We start from the raw sequence: 15,389 nt of genomic DNA, 5'->3' as shown, positions 1-15,389 counted from the left end.
ATCCGTTAGCACACGGGCTGCTGTCGCGAGTACACTGGCCTCGAAGAGCTTCGGATGGACGTTTGTACTTTGAATTCTAATTATTCCCCTTGGTTCACTTCATCCCGCCCAGCCAACCAGGTCCAGGTGTTCCAGGAAGCAAAGACGCCTGAACGCCATAACAATGCGAGCATCCCTCTATCGGGCCCTCCCATTTCTTCCCAAGTGCTTTTTTTGGCCACTTCTCTCTGCCCTTTTGTCTTTTTTCATCCTCGTCACACCCTCCGACCTCGAATCCACAGGTAACGTCAAGTGGATGAGGGTGGGAGTTTCCACCACCTCTCGTTGGCAGATTCCTGGGAACTACACGCATTTGCATATTGCCATTTTACCAACATGCACACAAACACCCCCCCCCCCCTGGTAGTTTGCTACCAGCCCGTTTCCTTTTGTCTTCCTCTCGGCCAGCTGGTCGTCCATCTTGCCTTGCTGGTTTTATAGGGCCCGAAGCATATCCTTTACGATCGCTCAAGCGTACGTGCGGGACAGGTTGCGGAGGTACCAGTCGACCAGCTTGCGGCCAACCTTGGCTTCCGAGATGTGGATCAGATCCTAGAATGTGATGATTAGCATGTTATCATGGTAACAAGCAGCTTGTGTTGGAAGCTGCAGTTTCTCGGAATTACTTACACCCTGCATAGCGTAGTCCAGGTCGCTGACGTTGATGAGGTCGCCGTCCAACAGGCTGGGGTGGTCAGTCCAGCGCAACTGCTTGGTGCGCTGCTTGTTGACGAGGAGCCAGGAGCGGAGCTCATCGGGCTTGACCTCGAGGAAACCGGCCAGCTTGTTGAGGTCCATGGTGGTGTAGAGGCGGAGGTAGGACTTGACGGTGGGGCTCATCATGTTGATCTTGACCTCCTCCATGAAGACGGCGAGGTGGTGCTCGACGGGGTCGATGTTGGACTCCGGGTTCTCAAAGTCTGGGGGCACGGGGGAGATGAACTTGGGGCAGGCGGAGCGGAAGAGCTCCTCAAAGATGGGGAGGGACTCGGGGCCGCCGCGCTGGAGCTTAAGGAGCTGGTCGCCGTACTTCTCACGGAGGGCGGAGTGGATGGTGTCGTCGAGGCGGGTGGGGTGGAAGGCGACGCAGATGGCGATGAGGGCGTACATCTGGTCGTTCTTCTTGGTGATGGAGTCGTACTGGGCGTTCTTTTGGAAGTTCTTTGTGCGGGAGACGTAGACGAGGATGTGGGAGAACATCTTGATGGCGTCGGCGTAGCGGTGCATCATCATGTAGGAGAAGCCGACGTAGTAGTAGGTGGTGAAGTGGGCGGCCATGACGCGGGCGAACATGGCCTTCTTGTTGAGCTCAATGTCGTCGAGGGTCTTGAGGGCGAGGCTGAAGTCGCCGAGGAGGCAGTGGACGCGGAGGAGACCGATGATGGAGAAGTAGCCCAGCATGCGGTAGAGGTTCTTGGAGCCGTACTCGCCCGCGACGGCCATGGGGTCCTCGTTGCGGCGCATGGCGGCCAGCTGCTCGGTGATTTGGGAGCGCTGGATGAGGGAGTAGAGGACGTTGAGGACCGAGTAGCAGCCCCAGGTGTTTGGGTTCTCCTTGAGGACCTGCATCTCCTCCTCGTTGTTGCCCTGGCGGGCGATGCGCATGCGGTAGGACGAGAAGGAGTTGAACTGGTAGATGAACTCGTCGATGACGTCCCAGGCCCAGTAGTACTATTTGAAGACATGTTAGCTTCCCTAGTCCACGTGTGGTGATGCTATCGCGACGGCATAGCTTCGGGTGGAGACAGAAGCAAGGAGTCTATAGGAAGCTTACCGAAGGGGGCTCGAGGTCGACGGGACCCTCGCTGTTGAGGATGAAGTGGAACAGGCTGCAGTAGGAGTCGTAGCTCTGGAACTTGACCTCGAGGGGCGCGGAGAAGTCGAGGGGCTGGGCGGCGGCGGCGAGGCGCGACTGGATGTCGTCGGTCTGCTGGGCCATGGTCAGGGAGTTAACCTGCTCGAGGTCCTCGCCAATGTTGTCCTCATACTGGACCTGCTCCTTGTAGTCGTTGACGAGGGCCTCCTCCTCGACGTCGCTGTCGTCGTCGACGCGGACGGGCCGCTCTCCGTTTTGATAGCCGCTCATGGTGGGTGGATTTTTCGGTGAAGACTATTCCCACACGAAGATGTGTTAGGAATAGAAATTGAAAAATAGAAAAAAATTGACGAAGGTTCCGAAAGAGGAAGGGCGCGCGAAAAGTTGGCGATGTCTTCAACCTTCGAAGGGGAGTTGGGAGGACAGATGGGCGGTCGGGTCGGAGGGGGTTCGCTCGAGAGGTGTGGGGTTTTCGGGCGGACGAGTCGAAAATTTCCTTTTCGCTGGCTAATCCCGCGGGGGCTTTTGCTGAGGTTATCACAGGCACCGTTTGGGTTTGGGAGAGAGGGGCCAGTGAATTTTTGGCGAGTTAGGGTTTGTTGCACCCTCGGTAGAGCGATGTGTGGGGATGAAGCCGATGGCTAGCCTTGGGTTGTAGGTAACGGAGTTAATGCAACTATACGGCTGTAGAGGGGTTCTGGTGGCCTTTTTTTTTTTTGGTCGATGCGTCGTTGGAGGGGTTGAATGTATCTTTTGGCGGGGTTAGTCCGCTGAGGTAACTCCAAGGTTGCCTGTGCCTGCCCTGGAGGACATTACCCCCTCCTTCCCCAAGAGACCAAGGAAGAAAAAGAGTTGCATAGACACACACGCTATACAACATTACTCATCACTGCACCAGTCTGCTCGGTGCATCCACCTCATATTCTGTGGGATAATATCAACCTCCCAATACACACTCAGACTCAGGCAATACCAAGGACAAGAGTCAGAGTTACCCTCGTCCGTGCAAAACTTCTTACAGCAGAGTGGCGAATCAGAGCCGTCTTTACGTCCTGCTTCTGACCTGAACTTCCAGTTTGGGTCGGCCTATTAGTCACAGACCAGGGCCAGTTTAGTCGCCGAATCATCATCATCAACTCACTCAGGTACTCGCTACTTCTGCCAAAGACCCCCCCAGTCAATAACGACATCATCTGCCTCGGGCAAACAACGATACTCAGCAGTGCAGCACTGACTTTCATATACCAGCCAAGGGAGAGAGGTATCACACAGACCCTCAGACCTGCTTTCTCATTCACTCTGCTTCTTTCATCTGGCATTGCTTTCTGTCCATAGATCTTTTGATACCCCCTTGAACCCCTCATCTGCCACTCTTCCTTCATCACATATCCGCCCATCATGCCTGTTGTAACTCCCGACAAGCTGGCTAGCCTGCAAAGGCATGCCGTGGATGTGCGCAACGTGAGTTCTCACCTCATCGTCATCACACAATTCTCTCAGTGACTGACCGCAACCAGATCTGCATCCTGGCCCACGTTGATCATGGCAAAACATCACTGACAGACGCCCTTTTGGCAACAAACGGCATCATCTCACCCAAACTCGCCGGCAAGATCCGGTACCTCGACTCTAGACCTGATGAGCAGCTCCGAGGCATCACCATGGAATCCTCCGCCATCTCCCTCTACTTCTCCATGCTGAGGAGATCCGCACCCGACGCCGAGCCCGAAGCCAAGGAGTACCTCATCAACCTCATCGACTCGCCCGGCCACATTGACTTTAGCAGTGAGGTCTCCACCGCCTCACGCCTGTGCGACGGCGCCGTTGTGCTCGTCGACGCCGTCGAGGGCGTGTGCAGTCAGACCGTGACCGTCCTGCGCCAGACATGGACCGAGAAGCTCAAGCCCTTGCTCGTCATCAACAAGATTGACCGACTCATTACCGAGCTCAAGATGACGCCTGCCGAGGCCTACACTCATCTCAGCAAGATTCTCGAGCAGGTCAACGCCGTGCTGGGAAGTTTTTTCCAGGGCGAGCGTATGGAGGAGGATCTCAACTGGCGCGAGCGGATGGAGGAGCGCGTCCAGGCGGCGGCTGCCAAGGAGGCTGGCCTGGACTCCTCCATGACCGAGTCTGGAGAGCTTCAATTTGAAGAGCGCGACGACGAGGATCTCTACTTTGCGCCGGAGAAGAACAACGTCATCTTTAGTAGCGCCATTGACGGTTGGGCGTTTACCGTGCGCCAATTTGCCGGCTTATATCAAAAGAAGCTCGGCATCAAGAGAGATGTCATGGAAAAGGTGCTATGGGGCAGCTTCTACCTCGACCCCAAGACCAAGAAGATTCTGGGCCAGAAGCATCTCAAGGGGAGAAACCTAAAGCCCATGTTTGTGCAGCTGGTGCTAGAGCCTATCTGGACAGTCTACCAAGCCACCGTCGGCGGCGACAACAACAGGGGCGATCCCGCGTTGCTGGAGAAGATTACAAAGTCCCTCGGGCTGACTATCCCGCCACACATCATGCGCTCCCGAGACCCCCGCCTACTCCTGACCACGGTCTTTGCGTCCTGGCTGCCGCTCTCGACGGCCATGCTGGTTTCCGTCATCGAGTCCCTGCCGTCACCCCCAGTCGCGCAAGCCGAGAGACTGCCCGAGATGCTGGAAGACGTCCCCGGCTCAGATGCTATCAACGAAGAGATCAAGAACGCCATGATCTCCTTCAAAACCGGCCCGTCGGACCCCGTCGTGGCCTACGTTAGTAAAATGGTTTCTGTCCCCGAAAGCGAACTCCCCCACAACAAGCGCAAGCCAGGCCAGTTGACCGCCGACGAGGCGAGAGAACTCGCCCGTAAGAAGAGAGCGGAAGCGGCTCGCGCCCAAGCCGCGGCACCTACCAGCGGAAACGGAATCAACGACCTTACGACGGCGCTCGAGGAGGTCAACCTGGACGGCTACGCTCCTGAGCACGAAGAGAAGGAAGTCGACCCCGAGCACCTCATCGGCTTCGCCCGCATGTACTCGGGCACTCTCTCCGTCGGCGACAGCCTCTGGGTCATCCCTCCCAAATGGTCTCCCGCCAACCCTAACGCCCAGCCCTCGCCGAAGCAAGTCACCGTCACGGCGCTCTACATGCTCATGGGCCGCAACCTCGAGTCTCTAGATTCCGTCCCGGCAGGCGTCGTCTTCGGCATCGGTGGCCTCGAGGGCCACCTCCTCAAGAACGGCACCCTCTGTAGCCGCCTCGACGGCGCCGTCAACCTCGCCGGCGTGGCAGGTACGTTGGGCAAACCCATCGTCCGCGTCGCCCTCGAGCCCGTCAACCCGGCCGACCTCGACAAGATGATCCACGGCCTCCGCCTCCTCGTCCAGTCCGACCCCTGCGCAGAGTACGAGCAGTTCAGCAGCGGCGAGCACGTCCTTCTCACCGCCGGCGAGCTGCACCTCGAGCGCTGCCTCACGGATCTCAAGGAGCGCTTCGCCCGCTGCGACATCCAGGCCGGCGCCCCCATCGTACCCTACCGCGAAACCATTGTCCGCGCCGAGGAGATGCGGCCCCCCGCGAATAAGGACCTCGGCCGCGGCGTCGTCGTCGGCACCACCTCGTCCAAGCAAGTCTCCATCCGCCTCCAGGTCCGTCCTCTGCCGTCCGACGCCACGGACTTCCTCCTCAAGAACGGGGACGTCATCAAACGCATGTACTCTGATCGCACACCCGCCACCAACAACACCACGGCCGAAGAAACCCAGGGTACTGAAGGCACAGGCGCCACCGCCCCCGGCGAAGAAAAGATCGACGTCGACACAGACCTGACAGCCGCAAAGACAATGTCCCTCGACGACTTCAAAACCGGCCTCCAATCCGCCCTCGAATCCTCCCGCGGCGGCCGCGAACACTTCAAATCCGCCATCGACCGCATCGCCGCCTTTGGCCCCCGCCGCACCGGCCCCAACATCCTCATCGACGCCACAAAAGAAGGCCTCCTCGCAAAGCTCTTCTCCCAGACAGCCTCCTCGGAACGCGAGGGCTCAGCAGCACCCCAAGCAGACGAAGCCCTCCACCCGGCCCACGTGGCCGACAAAATCCCCTACGCCTTCCAGCTCGCCACGGCCCAGGGCCCCCTCTGCCACGAACCCGTCCGCGGCATCGCCGTCTTCCTCGAAGACGTCGTCATCAACCCCACCGAAGACGAATCCTCCGCCCGCGACCGCCTCCCCCGCCTGACGGGCGAAATCATAAAGACCTTCACGTCCTCCCTCCGCTCCGGCATGCTCGACTGGTCCCCGCGCCTGATGCTCGCAATGTACACCGTCGAAATCCAAGCCTCGACGGAGGTCCTGGGCCGCGTCTACGACGTGCTCACCCGCCGCCGCGGGCGCGTCCTCTCCGAGGCGATGAAGGAAGGCACACCCTTCTTCAGCATCAACTCTGTGCTACCGGTGGCCGAGTCGTTTGGCTTCGCGGACGAGATGCGGAAACGTACGTCGGGCGCGGCGCAGCCGCAGCTTATTTTCGCGGGGTACGAGGTGCTTGACCAAGATCCCTTTTGGGTGCCGTTTACGGAAGACGATTTGGAGGATTTGGGCGAGTTGGCGGATAAGGAGAATGTGGCCAAGAGGTATATGGACGGTGTGAGGAGGAAGAAGGGGTTGTTGGTTGAGGGTAGGAACGTTGCTAGGGATGCGGAGAAGCAGAAGACTCTCAAGAGGTAGTGTGTTGTCGTGGGTTCGGGAAATGTGGTTGGTGGTTTAGCATGGATGTTGGTTTTGGTAGAGGTAGCGTGTGGATAGTTGGGGAAACAAAAGGATATTAAATACTCGTCACTCATCTCTTTCAACCATACCTATTCTTGTGAATTTCCTCACTCTCCGTCGCCCCCCTCAGAGTGAGTGCCTTGTGATGAGGCCTCACCTCACCCATCAAGACAGCAGCAAGCATCGCGAGAACATCACCTACCACTGATACCTACAGCCACGACTAGAGAAACAATCACGTATTGTATACTTTTGTATTTCAGTTCCCTTGCCTATCATCTATTTTGCCCGCCTCACACGCTTCATCAGGGGGAGGTCCAATGTCAACATCTCCCATCACCCACTCCACGACAGCAGTCAAAACCATGTCAATCATCAGACCCATCATACGTTCATTTTAAACCACCACACACCCTTGGTAGCAAAGAAGAAAAGAATATGAGCCAGCTCGCCATCATTTTTTGGTATCGAATGGGGGTCGTGGTAGATGAGTTGAGAGGGAGAGCACGACCAAGGGGAGAAAAGGAAGGAAGCGGACTTGCGGAAGAACAGTTTACGAGCGTGAATAATCATGAAGGAAACGTGAACAAGCCATCCGTCTGGGGGAGGAATTTCATAACTCAGGGCGAATCATCTATCGTTGCACGCAAAACAAGGAGGGGAGAAAGAGGAGGGAAAACAGAAAGTAGAACTTTGGTTGAGAATTTTTGTGTTTGGATTCCTTTGAAGCTCCTTGTTGTGACTAAGAGCTGAGTTGAATCCTGGCGGATCGGTATGGTAGGTAGGACTGTTACTTCGCTGGATCCCCAAGAACCCCTTGGGCAATGAAGGGTCTCGGGGATACAGCAGAGGAGAGAGGAAACAAAGGAAAAGTGAGCGAGAATAAAAAAAACAACATGGTCATGAGCCCCCTTTTTCTTCCAACTTCCATGAGCCCTTTTTTTAGTAACCACTTCGCAAACTCCGATGAATGCGTGCGAAAGTGCGCGCCTTCTCCAGTCGTTGAGCCGAGGAGACCTATCTTGCCCTAGGATGATGGCAAGCCACCTGAGCCAAAGACCGCAGAGGGTACTGAGTAAAATAGGAAAGCTTTTGTTTCCTTCAGCAGATCCATAGTGAGCCAGTTATTGTCGTGTCGAAAAGCAAAGTATCGAAATAGAGAATCCATGCCCTTCAAGCCCCAAGTAAGCGGTTCGTGGCGTAAAGTCGTTCGTCAGAATCGTATTCGGAGTCGTCTGGGTATATGTGATGACGAGAAATATCGTCTAGGCCCCGCAAGCAAACACGTGGGAGCATCTTCTCGGCGATAATTGCCGACTCAACTGCGGCCTTGACCGCACTGGGTCCAACCGGACGCTGAAGGATGAACGGACTGTGCACGCCCACCTCCTAGGCAGTGCCACGGGGTCCAACATTGCGACGGCCCTTGTTGGGGACCGTGGTCCAACCATCGTCCTCCACGGGGGCAGCATCGCCAGACTCACTGCCAGCGGCAGCCGGAGCCTGCTTCTCGGCAGGGCCGTTGGAACGAGGAGGGCGGCCTCCCTCGAATCGGCTACCACCACGGGGTCCACCACGTCCACCTCTGGGTCCGGTAGGGGCACCACGGGAGGCACCAGATGATCTCCAGCTGTTGGCCTCAGCAGCGCGAGACTTGGGGGCTTCCTTGGGCTCTCTTGGCTCCTTGGCTCTGACAGGGATCTTCTGCTCCTCAGATGTGCCATTCTCCTTGTCGGCAGCAGTCTCCTGAGCGACCTCCTCCTTAGGAGCCTCAGCGGCCTCCTTCTCAGCCTTTTCCTTGGCAGCGGCCTCTTGCTCGGCCTTCTCCTCGGCTTCCTTAGCAGCGGCCTCCTTGGCAAGGCGACGCTCCTCCTTGGCCTTCTCCTCGGCCTCGCGCTTCTCCTTGGCCTGTTGCTGCTTCTTCTCCTCAATCAGGCGCTCCTTTGCGGCAGTGTCGATGGGACGGGCAGCACCGAAGGGGCTGGCCTTGGAGTCAGATCCGGAGGGAGACGTGACGTCGGGAGCCTCGGAAACGGTGCGCTTTGCCAAGTTCAACTTGGGACGGCCGACGGGAGCGGCGGGGGCGGCTGAAGGGGAAGAAGGCGCCTCGCTGCCGTCGCGGGACTGGGCAGCATCGGGACGCATCTTGGTTCTCCACTGGCTGTCGGTCTCGGCGGCAGTGGGGACTCTCTCGGGGCGGGGAGGACGGGAGTCTTGGCGGGGTCCCTGACCCTCACCCCAGGCGGCGGGGGACTGGCGGCGGTCGCGGAACTCGCGGGGTCCATCGTTGGTACGGGGACGGCTGCCATCGCGGGAGCCAGAGCCCTCCTTGGGAGCAACGGGGGAAAGGGGGCCTCTGCGCTCCCAGTTGCCAAAGTCGCGGACCTTTCCGTCGTCCTCACGGGGCTCGCGAGGCTCACGGGGGCCACGGCGCTCGCCAAAGTCGGAGGGGCGACGATCGTTTCCACCACGTCCAGGCAAGTCGGGCAGGGGACCCTTGCGAGACCAGTCGCTGAAGTCGCGGTTGGATTCGCCGTCACGGTTACCACCACGGGCTGTAAAAAGTGTCAGCAGTCAACTTGAGGATGGCCTCTGGATATGTACTCACGAGGATCGGCAACCTTGATTCTGATAGCACGTCCCTGGAAAGTCTGGCCATCCAGAGTCAAAGCCTGCTTCAGTCCCTCGAGATCCTTGAACTCGGCGTAGGCGAAGCCCTTGGGGCGCTGCTGCTCGCGGTCCTCGATGATGCGGACGCTAATGATGTCGCAGCCCTCGAAGAACTCGTTGACGGTCTCCTCGGTGGCATCGTAGGACAGGTTGCCAAGGTGGGCGGTGTAGGGGGGTCTCTCAGGGAGCTGCTGGGGAAGGTTCTCGCGGATGGAAGAGTAGCCACCGTAGTCTCCTATCGCTGATTAGAGTTATCTCATTTCCAACTATTCGAGATAGACTTACTGCGCTCGGAACGGTCACCACGGTCACCGCCGCCGCTACCCCAGCCACCTTGGCTAGGACGGTAGCCAGCGCGCTCGGGAGCGGGGAGAGCCTGAGTGCCTGCGAAGGTGTCAGTAGGCAAGAAACGAAATACATGCGGCGCCAGGCTGGCTCGTGGAAGTGTGGCATACCGGCTACAAGATGTTAGCATCCTCTTCCAATAAGATGTTTCTGAGGCAGCATTAACTTACTGTACGTATCCTCGACCTCATCAGCCCATGATCCGCCGTAGCCTATATAAAGTGTCAGTCGATGATGTACTAATCCGGTAGTCGAGCAACAGATGAAGTGGGCAGTGGCAGTTGTCGAGGGAGCGTTTGTATAAGGAGGTATCGGAGGGGGTGCGACTGACTGGAGTCCTGCAGGAAGTCGCCAAGGGCCATCTTGACCTGCTCCTTCTTCTTGGGCGCTATGATGACACAGTTAGTCTTGGTACGGGCGAGAGACGTCGCAGCAGCTTGCGACAGCGAGCAGGGTAGGACGAACCCATGATTGCGGTGTTGAGGCGGCTTCGCGCGTCGACTATGTTCGATGCGCGATGCGGGGAGTATGTAGTAAGAGCCGAACGGTACGGCTGTTGGTTGAAGATGCGGGTTTGGTGGGAGTGTTGGTGCGGAGAGGATTGGAAATGTCCGAGGGATATTTCACAGTGTCGTGGGGTAGGGAGACGTCGCCTAAGGAAAGGGATATCTCTTGACACCGGAGATGGAAGAAGTCTTTTTCAGACGATACGTCAGAGGGTATCGGAGACGTAGTAGACTTTTGTGAAAAACGGCCCAGCTTGCGGTGATTTGCTGGGGCTGGTGGTCTTTTGGGGGGGAGGAAAGGGTCGAAGTTTTACCCGCGCAGCAGAGAGGCAGAGGGTGATTGAAAGTTTGTGAGGGTTGGACAATTTTCTCGAGGTGGCCAGGAGTGGGAGGCACTAGCCCCGCCGCGGCTTAGCTTACTTTTTCAACCTAGCGCCCCGCCAAAGACGCACGGGCCAGGACCACCGGGAAAACCCGTGATTGAACAATTCCCATTATGAAAGAGGGGCTCACAGCTGTTTTTTCCCTCTTTCTGAGCCCAGTGCTTCCAGTGACTTCAGCGGGGTGAGCCTTGAGGCCTCAGCGTTTTTCCCGCCTGTGTTTCCCCCTCTATCCCTCCCGTGCAGCACCATCCATTCATCATTTCCCCTGCCCACCGCCCTGTGCTTAGCTGTGCTGTGACGTGCCACAGGTGGCCCCTTCACTGCTGTTGGTACCTCAGCACCTTAGGTAAGTAGCTACGAAAGTACGTATACAAGGTACAAGCTTGAGATCATCAACCTGGAAGGAGAAAAAAAAGTGAATGATGTGCGCCTGCAGTTGACAATCACCCCCGCCTTTCTTGCATCTATCGGGTCTGCACGGTCCATTCTTGTTTTGAGCCGCACGAAACATTTGAACAACGTCGCCAACTCGCTTGATCAGTACTCCCCCGTTTAATGCATGTATTGCACCCTTGCCCAAAGCTTCCAGAACAACCGACATATCTGATCGGGCCCATCGACTATAAGCCACCTCATCGTCATCTTTTTCCGCTGCAAAACGATCTTTCAGTCCTTCATCATGTCAGATGAGGCGAGGAGGGATGACTCAGAGGAGCCCAGACCAAGACGGCAGCCTCGAGGTTTGCTGCCACCAGGGTTGGTCGACATCTTGGGTCCGCCCCTGAAAGTTGGAGCCATGACTGGTAAGTAGGGACATCGGAGATGAGAACCCATCAGATTGATCATCTGAGGGCTGTCTGTCTCGTCTCGATTCAGTTTGCACTTCTATGGCTAACATCTCCGACAGGTACCATCGGTGTGTTCAGTGGCATTGCCGCCGGCATTATCCGGGACTCCACACCAGCTCTGTTCGCGGTAGCATCTGGTATCCAGTGGTTCGCCCTCGGTTCAAGTTACTGGCGTATGTTGCCGTAATTCTCATCTTCCTCATGAAGGCGTGTTGACAAATTCGCGATAGTCTCGAGATCTGTGGTGATGGCCGCGTGGGGCGGCGAAGAGAAGCTCTCCAACTCATCCAAGATTCGAGCAAGTACCCTTGCGGGAGGCACGGCAGGAATGGTCGGAGGACTGATTCGTGAGCATTCCTTTTTGCTGAGATATTGGAAGTCTCTAACGCGCTCATTAGGTGGCCCGAAAAACATTATCCCCGGAGTCATCGTGTTCTCCCTCATCGGCGGAACGGGCCAGGCCTTTGTGAACGCATCGCAAGGAAGACCCGAGGTCACGGAAAAGAGGAAGAGCATCTTCGAATCAAGTTGGAGCCCCCTGAAGAAGCTTTCAGACGACGACTACCGCGACATGATTGATGAAAAGATGCTCAGGATAGACGCCGAGATTGCTCTCATTGACGAAAAGATTGTAGAGCTTCGCGCGGCAAAAGCAGCAGCTCCTCAGCCGCCCCCAAATGACGCACCGCAACCACCAGATGCTCGATAGTCGAGCATTGCGTCTGTTTAATCACCATGTATAACTCTGTCAGCATTACAACTGTAAATTGTACCAACAAGCAAGACCGCATTTATTCATTTTTCACAGACGAGCGTTTCCAGACTTGTATTGAGGAGCCAACCCTTCCCAAATGCACTAACATCCGTGCTGCATCCATTTCGTTCATCGCGTAACACCAGATGAAGATCTTGAGGAGTGTCAGATGGAGTTGCACCCAATTCAAGAGTACCCCTAGCATTATGATCATGCTGACGTTGATTGGCCAGACATGCATGCAACCTAGCCTCACGCTATTGGATACGTCTTCCAGAGTGAGCAGCCGCGGCTCAAACGCTTCTCTCACATCAGCAACGGAGCCACTACGCAACAAGCATTTCCAGATGTCAGAAACTTTGTCGCCAATCGATGTATACATGAACGGCACGCTATGAGGCTAATTAACACCTCAACACTACAACTCGAAGACTTCTTCGACTCTGATCTCCCCAAATACGCCATCCTCTCACACACCTGGGGCCCCGAAGAGGTCACCTTCCAAGAGTGGCTGCTATGGCAAGAAGACGACCTCGGCTCCCGCAAGCGCACAAACTCCAAGCGCGGGTTCCAAAAGATTGCAAACACGTGCCGCATCGCCCGTCAGGAGGGCATCAGCCACGTCTGGGTCGATACCAACTGCATCGACAAGAAGAGCAGCGCCGAGCTCTCCGAGGCCATCAACTCCATGTTCGCCTGGTACCGCGGCGCGTCCATCTGCTACGTCTACCTGGAAGACCTCAAGCCTGGCGGGGCAGCGAGGGCCGATCTGCGTCATTGCCGGTGGTTCACGAGGGGCTGGACGCTACAGGAGCTGCTGGCGCCCGCGGACATGACCTTTTACGATGGCACGTGGGAGCCCATCGGGACCAAGGAGACACTGGCGTACCCCATCGCTTCCATCACGGGCATCGACGTCGACGTCCTCATCTACCCGCAGACCCTCTCCTCCGCCTGCGTCGCCAAAAGGATGTCGTGGGCGTCCAGCCGGCAGACGACGCGGACCGAGGACACAGCGTACTGCCTTCTCGGCATTTTCCAGATTCATATGCCTCTTCTCTACGGCGAGGGCCACGAGGCCTTTCGCAGACTACAGGAAGAAATTATGAAGGTCTCGACGGACCAGAGCCTCTTTGCGTGGGACTGGACCGAGAAGACGATGGACCCCCGCCGCGACCTCTGGGTCACTCTACTGGCGCCGCATCCCTCTGCGTTCTCCGGGTGTGGGCAGGTCGTCAAGTGCAGGACCGCTGCGGACGACAACTGGTCCGTGGGAAAGGAATTCACAATGACGAACTTGGGTTTGAGCATGACGCTGCCACTCATCAAGACGACATCCTCGACAACGGTGTACGCGGCCATCAACTGCAGGCACGATATCAAGGACCACGACGACACGGTCATCTGTATCCCGCTCTGGACCACGTCCTTCACGTCGACGTTTGGACGGCACAGGTCGAGACCGCAGGCAAACCTGCCGATCCCGCTGGCTAACGTATCGATGCCCGCCCGATATGCTGCCCGCCGCCAACAGCAGCAGCAATCCGGTCGCGGTTCTTCAGCCTCGGTGTCATACTTCCCTCGCTTCTCGGAGCTGCCGGGCTTCAAGATGTCAAGATCCTTTCACAAACAGGTTCTACCAGTGTACGATGCTAAGCCCGACAAGCCACCAGAATTACTCTTCCAACTGTTTTCCTCTAACGACGCGCTGGAGTCGTGGCAGGTGGGCGACGACGCGGAGGCTGATCCGCAGGAGTACTTACAGACGGCAGCGCACGCGAGCAAGACGTTTGCGAATAAGGAGGTGCACGCGTTCTGTGTGAATCTCATCAACCACGGCGGCGGCAGCAGCAGCAGCACTAGTAGCAGTAGTAATGGCAGCCGTAACGGCAACGGCGCCGGGCTCAGCAGGCCGCGGCGATGGTGTCTCATCATCATGTGGTGCGAGGCGTCCGGGTGGAAGAAAATATTCTTCCGGGAGGACAAGGGTAAGAATCTTTCGCCGCCACACGTGAGGAAGCGGTTCATGGACTTTCTGCTCGAGACGTCGTGGTTTGCGTTGCACGGGGATACTGCGACGTGTGATGGGTTAAAGGTTGAGGTCGGGATGAAGCATGATCCTCCGCGGGATGGGTATTGTCCGGTCGTGCCATTGTATTTTGATAAAGACCATTAATTAGATCGATTCAACCGCGTTGATGTGAAGACGGGGAAAAGAAGACCGGAAGTTCAGCTAGCTAATATGAGTAGGTAGCTACGTCGATGGATAGAGATGTCATGCCGCTGGAGCTAGAATACTGTCGGGCATGACTCGTTTTTGGGTTCGCCATGGACTTGTCATGTAGCTTCGACGTTGGCTAGCTTAGTCCCTTGGTAGCTCCCGATGTTCCAACGGTCGGGTTTGCTTGACGGGCTGGATATTTGGTAAATAGGAGGAAAACATATGTTTCGAGATTTTGCATGTAAATGATGTACCGGAAGACAGTCACAGACTCTGGGGTCAGACTTTGATCCATAATCCTGGTCCCTTGAATGCGGCCCAGAGATTGTCCGAAGGCACGTTCGAGCTTGGCTAGATCTGGGTGAGGGGAGGCTGAAATTCACAATGCGGGTAGGAAAGGGTCCTGGTCCTTGCACGTATCTATGCGCCCTGTCGTGCTTACCAGATCTCACTCATCGAGACAATATCTCGGTCTGCGAAACAAGTCTCTGCACATGAGTTCCTCGTAAGTCCGATGGCTTACATCATAATAGCACGTTCAGGGAGGAACGATACTGGGAAGGCGCGCTTGCTGCACGTGCTAGATTCTTGGAGCAGCCCTTAGCTTCGGCGATATCAAGGGCAAGGGGCGGACAATCAGGTATAGGCACAGGCTCAATAGTTTGAGGCGTAATGCGATGGTACCGTCCGATGCAGCGGCGCATTGATGGTTGAACTTTGAGCTCGGCCCCTCATTGATGCAAGTGTTTAGTGTTAGTGATGCAAGTAATTGTTGAATTCAAGGTTGATGGAAGAGGATCTCCGATGAGCTGCATTTGCACCTGGGCGGCTGGTACCACGAGGTGGCTGGCAGGTAAGGTGGATACCAGGCGAGCGGGAGTTCCCACTTTAAGAGACGGATGAGCCAATGGAGATTGGGCAAGGCCGGAAGTGGCCGAGGGTGGGATCTGCATCGATTGGACGGGGACTCGGGAGTGAAGGAGCCATGACTCCGGGCCTCTGTACTTACCACAGTATACGTCTACGTACCCTTCCTTAGCTAAGCAAGGTATTTGT

The 15,389-nt window shown here is 56.6% G+C and overlaps 5 protein-coding genes across 5 annotated transcripts; 3 read left to right on the top strand and 2 right to left on the bottom strand.

Annotated features, from left to right (window-relative positions):
* Positions 1-507: 507 nt before the first annotated feature.
* On the bottom strand, positions 508-2,125 carry CPAR01_13474 (eukaryotic translation initiation factor 3 subunit L; the record flags this gene model as incomplete). The annotated part of the gene is made up of 3 exons (XM_060497728.1): positions 508-591; positions 670-1,710; positions 1,814-2,125. 3 exons carry the CDS (start codon positions 2,123-2,125, stop codon positions 508-510), a joined length of 1,437 nt encoding a protein of 478 aa, XP_060343196.1.
* A 1,128-nt stretch (positions 2,126-3,253) lies between these two features.
* On the top strand, positions 3,254-6,564 carry CPAR01_13473 (elongation factor Tu GTP binding domain-containing protein; the record flags this gene model as incomplete). Its single annotated transcript, XM_060497727.1, has 2 exons — positions 3,254-3,316; positions 3,373-6,564. 2 exons carry the CDS (start codon positions 3,254-3,256, stop codon positions 6,562-6,564), a joined length of 3,255 nt encoding a protein of 1,084 aa, XP_060343195.1.
* Positions 6,565-7,995: 1,431 nt separating this feature from the next.
* CPAR01_13472 (RNA recognition domain-containing protein) lies at positions 7,996-10,090 on the bottom strand (the record flags this gene model as incomplete). Its single annotated transcript, XM_060497726.1, has 6 exons — positions 7,996-9,161; positions 9,215-9,511; positions 9,562-9,660; positions 9,792-9,833; positions 9,953-10,009; positions 10,087-10,090. 6 exons carry the CDS (start codon positions 10,088-10,090, stop codon positions 7,996-7,998), a joined length of 1,665 nt encoding a protein of 554 aa, XP_060343194.1.
* Positions 10,091-11,189: 1,099 nt separating this feature from the next.
* CPAR01_13471 (uncharacterized protein) lies at positions 11,190-12,067 on the top strand (the record flags this gene model as incomplete). Its single annotated transcript, XM_060497725.1, has 4 exons — positions 11,190-11,313; positions 11,418-11,531; positions 11,589-11,705; positions 11,757-12,067. 4 exons carry the CDS (start codon positions 11,190-11,192, stop codon positions 12,065-12,067), a joined length of 666 nt encoding a protein of 221 aa, XP_060343193.1.
* Positions 12,068-12,506: 439 nt separating this feature from the next.
* On the top strand, positions 12,507-14,288 carry CPAR01_13470 (HET domain-containing protein; the record flags this gene model as incomplete). The annotated part of the gene is made up of 1 exon (XM_060497724.1): positions 12,507-14,288. One exon carries the CDS (start codon positions 12,507-12,509, stop codon positions 14,286-14,288), a length of 1,782 nt encoding a protein of 593 aa, XP_060343192.1.
* Between the last annotated feature and the right edge of the window lie 1,101 nt (positions 14,289-15,389).

The sequence above is a fragment of the Colletotrichum paranaense genome, assembly GCF_030867605.1.
Source record: "Colletotrichum paranaense strain IMI 384185 chromosome Unknown Scaffold_13.1, whole genome shotgun sequence".
In the NCBI taxonomy this organism is placed as follows: Eukaryota; Fungi; Ascomycota; class Sordariomycetes; order Glomerellales; family Glomerellaceae; genus Colletotrichum; species Colletotrichum paranaense.
This window is presented reverse-complemented; position numbering and strand designations above follow the sequence as displayed.